Genomic DNA, 8,670 nt, shown 5'->3' with positions numbered 1-8,670 from the left:
CAGAGCCGTGATTTAGCATTATAGGCGGCGGTGGCAGCCCGGGAGCCCTGCTCTTGCAGTGGGAGCTCACCGCAATACCGGAGCTTTCTGGCTACTTCTGGGAAAACTCCTGATGTGGCTGCGCAGACGGACGGAGCCAGTTCCCAGCCCCGGCTCCCTTCAGCGGCAGGGCGCGCGGGGCTGTCCGTGCGGCCCCGGCGGCGGATGAAGGCACCGGCACCAACACCCACGACAGACGCTCCTGTTCGAGCGCCGTCCGGCCCCTCCGCCGAGGGCAGTGCCCGTCACCCAGCTCGGGGTCTCTCCCATCTCGGAGCCACTGCCGGCCCCGGAGCTCCCTCAGCGTCGCAGGGCGCCGGGGATTTGCTCCCCGAGACACCCCGCCCGTCCCCGCAGCCCGGGCCCCGGCCCGCTCCGGCCGCCGCCCCTCGCCGCCAGCGCCGGCCCCAACTCCTCATTGGCCGCCGCCGCCGGAGGGCGGATGACGCCCGGGCGGGAGCGGGGCCGGGGGTATAAAGACCGGGCGGGCCGGCGGTGCCGCGCTCTCGCTGCCCCTGCCGTTCCGCGATGCCCCGCGGCTTCCTCGTCAAGCGCAGCCGGAGAGCCGGCGGCTCCTACCGGGCACGCCCGCGGGAGCGGGACCTGGAGCAGGACCCTCCGCCCAGCCCGCCCCCGCCGCCCGCCGGCGGGAACAGCCCCGCCGCTAGACAGGGAGCGGGGCAGGAGAAGGGCGAGGGCGAGCAGGCAGCCGTCGCCGCTTGCCCCGCGACGTGGCCCCCCGCCGGCGGCTGCGGCGGCCCCGGGCTCACCCCGCAGGAGGCTCCGGCCGACTGGGGGGCGGCGGGGCCGTGCAGCGCGGCGGGGCCGCGGGCGGCTCTCTTCGAGCGGTGCCTCAGCTCCCCCGCCTCCGCCGAGTCCTTCCCCCTGGCCGCCTCCTTCCCGCCCGCCGAGAAGCTGCTGCTGCAGCCGCGCACGCCGCTGCCCGCCCCGCCGCTGCCGTCGGTGCCCGCGCTGAAGCGGCCGTCTCGGGCCAAGGCGCCGGCCAAGAAGGGCAAGGCCACGCGGAAGCTGAGCTTCGCCGACGAGGTGACCACCTCGCCCGTGCTGGGGCTGCGCATCAAAGAGGAGGCACCCGAGGGCCGGCCGGGGCCGCCGGCGGGGCGCACGCCGCTGGGCGAGTTCATCTGCCAGCTGTGCAAGGAGCAGTACGCGGACCCGCTGGCGCTGGCCCAGCACCGCTGCTCCCGCATCGTGCGCGTCGAGTACCGCTGTCCCGAGTGCCACAAGATCTTCAGCTGTCCCGCCAACCTGGCCTCGCACCGCCGCTGGCACAAGCCGCGTCCCGGCCCCAGCGCGGAAGGCGCCGCCTCCGCCCCGCCGGGCAAGGAGAACAGCCCCGAGCGGCGGCCCCGCGGCCCCGCCGCGCCCCAGCCCCCGCCGCCGGCCCGTCAGCACCGCGGCGGCGCGGACAGCGCTGGCGGCGCCCCGGCCGCCCCCGGATCCAGCCCCGGCCCCGCTCACGGCGGCGCTCCCGGTCCGGGCGGCCCCGGCGGGGAGGCGTTCGCCTGCCCCTGCTGCCAAAAGCGGTTCCGGCGGCAGGCTTACCTCCGCAAGCACCTGGGCACCCACGGGGCAGCGCGGCCTGCCGCCTTCGGCCCGCCGGAGCGCGGGCCCCTCACCTTCGCCTGCCACCTCTGCGGCGCCCGCTTCCCCTCGGCGGACATCAGGGACAAGCACCGGCTGTGGCACGCCGTGCGGGAGGAGCTGCTGCTGCCGCCGCCGCCCGCCGGGGTGCCCGAGAGCGGCGCGGCGGGCGGGGAGCGGCAGGGCTTCCCCTGCAAACACTGCCCCGCCACCTTCTTCAGCGCGCCCGGGCTGGCGCGGCACGCCAGCAAGTGCCACCCGCCGGAGAGCAGGCAGGTTCTGCTGCTCCAGGTGCCCGTCCGGCCGGGCTGCTAGGTCGCCGGCCGCCCCAGTGGGACTGCTCCGAGAGCCCGGGCTAGCCGAGCGAGCTCTGGCTACGCTGTAATTCCGATGGAAAGTCGCGGCTCTCACGGCTACGACGTCGGAGGAGCCGGCCGGTGGGTAGCGACGCGCGGCCGCGGCGGCGTGCTCAGCCCACGGGCCCCGCAGTGCCGGCAGCGCCGCGCTGCTCCCCAGACACCGGGGCGGCCGCGGGCACGGCCGCGGGCCGGCAGCAACAGGCGAGAAGCCCTGCCAGCATCTGCCGGGAGGCGGGCAATGCCGAGGCGTCGGGTGCGGCCTGCCGCCTGTACATGTTCCGTAGCGACGGAGAGAAGTACGGCTGTATATAGGGTATCTAAAAAGAGGAATTATTTTTCGTGAGAAGAGGAGCCTGATTTAGTGACTTTGCTTTAATAGCCTTAGCCACCGAGCTTCAACATTCGTGGTGTTTTGTTTGCTGTACTCTGTACTAAGATAGCTGAGAAGGTAAATGTTCATATTGAGTCAGTGTCAAGTCATATAATAGCTAGCAAAACGCATGGGAAATTAATCGTGCTGTCTGCTTAATTGAAATACAAGGTGTTGATTTTCTATAGCTAAGTACGCATCTCCTGCTTCTGCTGTGTCTCTGTACTCTAGCAACTGTGTGGTAGGCAAAACACACGTCTCTGGCAGCTGCCCGTTCCAAAAGCTGCTCCGCTCCGTCAGTGGCTCGTTAGTGCGGCACGGACAGCAGCCAGAAGGGCAGTTCGGTCTCAGGCTGGGCAGCGTGTGGCCCTGCCAGCCCCTGCATCGCAGGCAGTGGAAAAGCACCCTGTACACGGGGCTCGCCTTTTCAGGTGCCCTCCGACCCCTTTCCCCTGTGAGCTGCGCTTTTGATGTGAGCTCCTCCGAGTCTTGTGAACAGCTGAAATTAGGACATGAAGCAGTCTTTAGACATGTTGCTAAAGCGCAGGTGACAGGCTACCTTCCTTCTCCCTAACGACACCTACCTTTAGCAAAGCAACCTGCGGTGTGTACTCCCTGGCTTTGACAGTGCTCTGGCCAAATGCTTTGAAATGCTGTTGAATTTACTAGCTATTGACACTTCAGCCAGTATTTGTTTGTTTGTTTATTTATTATTTATTTTTTCCATGAGTGCTTGTTTCTAAACGTGATAGCAGATGGGGCTAAAAATAAGTGCAAGAAAATTCAATAAAAGATTTAAAAGAAAGCTCATGCCTTTCTTGAATTCAGCAGGGCAAAGTGGGTCAGCTGGTGACTTCGGAAGAACCAAATTGATCCGTCGTAGTCTTTGTTCTAACACTCTCTCTGGCACGAGCATGCAAAATATTTCAATCCCTTGATTAGCATCCTCTAAAGCAATTATATCTGTAGTTTTATATTTTGTTACACACAACAAAAGATGTATCATGCCCAAAGGCTGCAAGCAAACGATAAGTGCTTTATGTTAAGTGTGCTTCATGGACTTTGTCATTTTAGTTCCAGAATCTGGACAAGTGAATTCATAGAATATAACCTAATGCAGCCAAGATTTGCTTTCTGAAAAAGGAGGCTAAACTTGAAACTCACTAATATGCCAAAAATAAAGCGTGTTATTTTAAGTCATGCATTTTTCTGTCGTCTGTTGGCAACAGAGACTTAGGTAAAAATGCCCGTTCATGCAATTAAATGAGTTTGCCCCTAGAGAAAGTCACTAGTTGTTTTTTGTTTTGTTTTTTTTTTTAAATCATGGTTCTTCTTTCTCTCCTTCTGTAGTCAAAGATGAAGGGCTTCAGACCACGCAAACATGATGATTATTAACTGCTCCTACAATTAGCACTCAAACAACCAGCCTGCCAGAAGGAACAACCTATGCTTTGCAGAGCTACATGCAAGATATTTACCAGATCTGGGGAAAAGTTTTCAGTTGGGCATTCTTGCGAACTTGTGTGTATTTTTAATACAAAGGAAAACCAAGCTGTGTATTGCATTTAACGGCTCCATGTGCATGTAATACACAATTCTTCTATAAATTGGACTAAGAATCTAATCAGTAAGGTGAATGACTATACAAAAGGTGGTAAGAATAATTTTATTGGATTATTAAATAGTATGTCTTCTCTTCAACCATTACAAATTTGTAGATACTACATGAATGACAATACATAATTTTTTCATTGTTGCCTATATGATATTTACACATGCAGTTAGTACTGATGCCATGCTACATTTTGTTAACAGCATTTTGTTGTTTACTAGACTCAAAATGTGAGCATTTAATTTTCTGTAGGAAAATACCTCTGGGTGGGTGGAACTCGTGTACTAATCTGCGCTCAGAAGATTGAAATTATTAGCATTTCAGGCCAGGCTCCCGGAGCATGTTCCCTTTTTTTCCCTAGTACCCATCATCACAGCAATGAATTTCTATCAGAAAAGTGTTTGTTTGTTTTTAATTTTTTTTTAATGTAAGAAAAAAGAATATACATCTAGATGGAGCAGCCTAATGATAACGGCCAAAACTCATGAAACTCAATGGCATTTAATATTGACACTATTTGGAAAAGCAAACATTATAAAAATATTTGGAAGCCAAGCATAAATAGAATTTCAGCACAGTGATTTTTTTTTTCCTGGCATAGATTATCTGCAGAATTATGAAATGATACATTGCTTTATGATGAAAGGGTGCTATGAGCAAATTATTTCATTCGGATTCTGTAACGCTTCAAAGGCCATTGAACTATTTTATTCTCAACATAAATACTCTGTACACATCTTGTGCATTAACATTGTGACATCTGACAAAGACTTTACAAATGCAACTTCAATTTAAAATTGTACATTCATTTTCAAATTGTACATATTTCTTCCTTTGTTACAGAGAAAATTGCAATGGGGCACAATAAATACAGTGTAATCCAACTGCAGTCTCCAATTCCATGTTGATTCAAGATCAACCAGAGTTAAAACCCAAAGTTAATCATCCATAATCATCCAAGTAGGTAAAAGGTGAAGGGTACAAACTGCATTGCAAAGAAAAAAAAAAATAGGCAGACTGAAGGTTGATATAAAAAAACAAAGCTAAGATATTAAAGTAAAATTCCAGTGTCACTGTTTAAAATAAACATACAGAAAAGGAGTATGCGGGGATGGGTGCACACACATGAGACATTATCCTCGAATGAAAGGTGTGAGCAGTAAGAAAACCCAAAACGCGGTGAGTCGCTGCGGGAAGGGAAGGGTGGCCAGTTGCTCTTCACTAGAAAGCTGCAGGCATCTTGCCACCTAGGACTTGTTGGCTGAGCCAGAGGAGCGGCGCAGTTTCATGGACATGCGGCTCTTGCTAGTCCGAGGAGACATTGGAGAGGCTAAGTCTGTTCCATCCACCTGTGCTGTTGCTGCTGCTGGAGTTTCTCCCGGCTGAGTCTCTGGGCAGAAGCCTGCAGAGGACAGCAAGAACCAGACGGGTCAGTGCCGCCTTCCGCACTTGCAGCGCAGGATCTCTTAGCAAGGGGCAGACGGGAATTTCAGTGCTGCTGTCACTGCCACAGCATCACCTAGCCCTTTACCAGCTGTGGGTGATGGATGGTATTGCTCATGGAATTAGCAACTGCCACAAATCCACCCCTACAGAAAAGATGATTCCAGAAACTACTGAGCTATGGGACTGCAGAACCCCTTTGCTCTGAGCAATTGAGGCAGCACTGAAGTGGGCAGTTTCCTCCTGCTAACCAGGAAAACAAACAGCTCCAGTTCCCTTGCAGGGATGGGGAATCATTAGTCAAACCACAACCCAGAAGAATCCAGTCTTTAATGAGAACATGAAGGTTAACAGCTCATTGCATATGAAGGGAGCTCTACGAATGCTGCTGAAGAGGTGGAGTGAATTTGGGGCCATCTTCTCCCATACCAACTTTAGTTGGTGCTTCAAAAGGCAAATTCCTACAGGGCCCACAAGGCAGAAGCTTGAACAGATTGTACTAACTGGATGCACTATATGTTAAAGTTTCTTTGTAAAAGGAACAAGATGAATTTGAGACAATGATATGTAATTCATTAGCCCAGTGCCCAGAGCTATGCTGCAGTGGCCTCAGAGCCCTCACTGCAAGGGACAAGGCTCTTTCCTACAAACAGCCATTCTCCAAATCTACCACAGAGGTACAAAAGGAAAAGGAGAAAATATGAAATCAAAATTACATTCTCCTTCCCATGCTAGAGAAAATTAATACTATGAACTCCCATCCATAAAACTAAACTGCATTTTCATTAGCCATTTACAGAGACTGACAATGTGATTGAATTCAACTACCTCAGTTGCCTCTGAAGGCTTCTAACCCATATAATTTAGAGACAGAAGCCTGGTCCTGCAGGTGTCAATGGGGAAACCCCTGCGGACTGCAGTAAGCCAGAAATCACTTGCTATTTCTTCCACATCATGCTATTACTGGTAATTCTTTAAAATAATAATGCAATAATCAGAACTGAAGATCTCGCTGCCTCAGTATACATTTCACACATAAAGGGTGCAAAAATCATTCAAAAACTGGTCATGATTTATTTTGAAAGATTCCTCTAAAATCAAATGAGGTCATAACATAAGAAGTCGAGGAGCAAATTTAAAAGATTGTCACAAACCTGTGGTATTTAGCAACCTGGCTGTTCTTGCCTGGTCCCTCACCTGCCTGCTCCAGAGCAACAGCATGGTACTTTCTATCTTCAAACTAACATGACCCATCAGAGTGACAGGGGAGAGAAAGGGCTGTTATTTGTTCCCCAGCTGGTGACAGTAATTTTGTTCATGAACTAGGTACTTCACTGCCAAACAATCTGGAAAAGCATGATAATGCCTGACTCACTGTGCCTTATAGAAAAAGGTAGGCAGGGAAACATGCATTCGCATTTTCTGAAATTCTATCTTGTTCTGATTTTACAAGAAATTAAAGCATTTCAAATGGTGGAAATTAGAGAATAGAAAATAACCGTTGTTGTTTTGCACAGCATACCATTCACAGCTAGCGTGAAAGACCTTCCGTTTCAAGCCTTTGCCCTTTACCTTGATGTGGCCAATGCTTTCTAGTGGAGGTTTTGGAAGGAGAAGAAATATCACAGCATTTCTTTCTTTGTTGAGAATGAAGAAGTGATGAGGAAGGAGGAGTGGAAAGAAGTGAGGAAGGGGGAGGAGAAAAGATAAAAGATAACAGGTGTGAGACATGAGACACGAACCGCAGAGATTGAAGGGTATTAACAGATGAGCACAGAAAACGGAATTTCGAATTTCATTATGCAATTGCTGCTCATGCTACAGGTTAAAGAGAGTGATGAGTTAGTTATGTGCAATGAAACAACAGCTCTGAAATACAGCATCATACTTACCAACTAAGCATTATAAGAAAAAAAAGGAAGGGAGAGAGAAAGAAAAGAATTCTATGACATTATTCAGATCCAACAACCTTATTAATAGCAACAGAGATACATTCTAAACACTGTCTGAAATGCTTGCTTAACATCGGTGAAAACAGCTAAATACTCACACACATACACACAACTGAGAAGGAAAAACAAATGGCAATTTGATATATGGCTTCTGCTCTCCAGATGTTTCACAGTACTAAATACGTTAAAATTATATCCAGTCAACATAAGACTCCTGAAATCATGTAAAGAAGCAAAAGCAGCTAGTTTTAAGCTAGTTAGTCTGCATTGAAGGGTTAAACCCTAATGTGAAATTTTATCATGGGTTGTTGGATAAAGAAAACCTCAGTCTGCCCCATTATTTTAATTAAAGTATTACTCCAGTTGTAGCTTAAAATTTTGTTTCTAATTCCTGTGGACAAAAGCACAAAATCACATTTAACCACTTTTTTTTAAAGACACTTAGAGCTATTGAAGAACAGAAGTCATTTAAAGTGATTTTCACATCTGAACATACTACACCACAAGAGTGAAGAATAACAGCACTTAAAATATATTTAAAGTCTGACAGAAATTAACAGATCAATTAGTAACTAAATTTCTTTGGATTTTGGATAAGCATATATATACACATACATACGCTCATACACACATGTAGATATTAAATATGGTACATAAAAATTTTGCAGGTTTTGCTTCCCCTTCAGAGTTTTAAAAATTTTCAGTATAGATTGCTATTATCTTTATCTCTTTCCACAATTGGCTCTGGTCAGGATGGGGTAATTTTTGCAGTAGCCAGGAGGGTGTATGGCTAGGACCTGGAGGTTACTCTATACCGTCTTGTGTAATTTTCTGGGAAAGGGCTCACTTCTGGGTCATTGTAGTGCGGTGGAGGGAGTGGTTGGGTATTATTCTGACTGGGTATTATTCTACATCAAATGGTTTGCCTCTTTCTTGGACCCTCTGTCATTAGCACTGCTGTTGTTACTGTATGTTTTCTTATCTCATTGCTGTTTTCAGTAAAAATTGTTCTTATCTCTTGAGCTTTACCTTTTATGCCTCTAATTCTCTTCTCCAGCCTGCTGAGGAGAAGGGGAGTGATGGAGCAGCACATGGTTTGGAGCAGCACATGGTTTCAGTGGGAACACAGAATTGGAGAACACCACTCCTAAAATACAACAGACCTCTTTGGTGCCCAGTGAGGCACGAAGGGTTGAGATAACAACAGATCTGCCCTGAGTAAGCTGAAAACAAATTTGATCTAATCTGATTTGATTTGGTGTATTAGGTCCAGGCCTACTGCTCACAGTG

At 49.7% G+C, this 8,670-nt stretch overlaps 2 protein-coding genes across 16 annotated transcripts in view; one reads left to right on the top strand and one right to left on the bottom strand.

The window, feature by feature from the left end:
- The first annotated feature begins 567 nt into the window (after nucleotides 1–567).
- INSM2 (INSM transcriptional repressor 2) lies at nucleotides 568–4,869 on the top strand. Its single transcript, XM_033062012.2, has 2 exons — nucleotides 568–2,081; nucleotides 3,724–4,869. The coding sequence occupies exon 1, from the start codon at nucleotides 568–570 to the stop codon at nucleotides 1,957–1,959; it is 1,392 nt and encodes a 463-aa protein (XP_032917903.1). The 3' UTR covers nucleotides 1,960–2,081; nucleotides 3,724–4,869.
- The window catches only part of RALGAPA1 (Ral GTPase activating protein catalytic subunit alpha 1), a 131,281-nt gene continuing 126,636 nt past the window's right edge, over nucleotides 4,026–8,670 (bottom strand). For 6 of the 15 annotated variants that reach the window (XM_033063045.1, XM_033063053.1, XM_033063056.1 and 3 more), the window contains 2 exons: nucleotides 6,951–7,065; nucleotides 4,026–5,387 (listed from right to left, as the gene is read on the bottom strand). In XM_033063045.1, coding sequence (XP_032918936.1) covers nucleotides 5,291–5,387; nucleotides 6,951–7,065 — 212 coding nt within the window. In that variant the 3' untranslated portion in view covers nucleotides 4,026–5,290. Of the gene's footprint in view, nucleotides 5,388–6,950; nucleotides 7,066–7,320; nucleotides 7,324–8,377; nucleotides 8,528–8,670 lie in introns of those variants that run through there. The other 9 variants (XM_033063047.1, XM_033063057.2, XM_033063059.2 and 6 more) reach the window with 7 other exon arrangements.

Source organism: Catharus ustulatus, chromosome 6, assembly GCF_009819885.2.
Source record: "Catharus ustulatus isolate bCatUst1 chromosome 6, bCatUst1.pri.v2, whole genome shotgun sequence".
Lineage (NCBI taxonomy): Eukaryota > Metazoa > Chordata > Aves > Passeriformes > Turdidae > Catharus > Catharus ustulatus.
The sequence above is the reverse complement of the archived record's forward strand: the minus strand, read 5'-3'. Positions and strand labels throughout refer to the sequence as shown.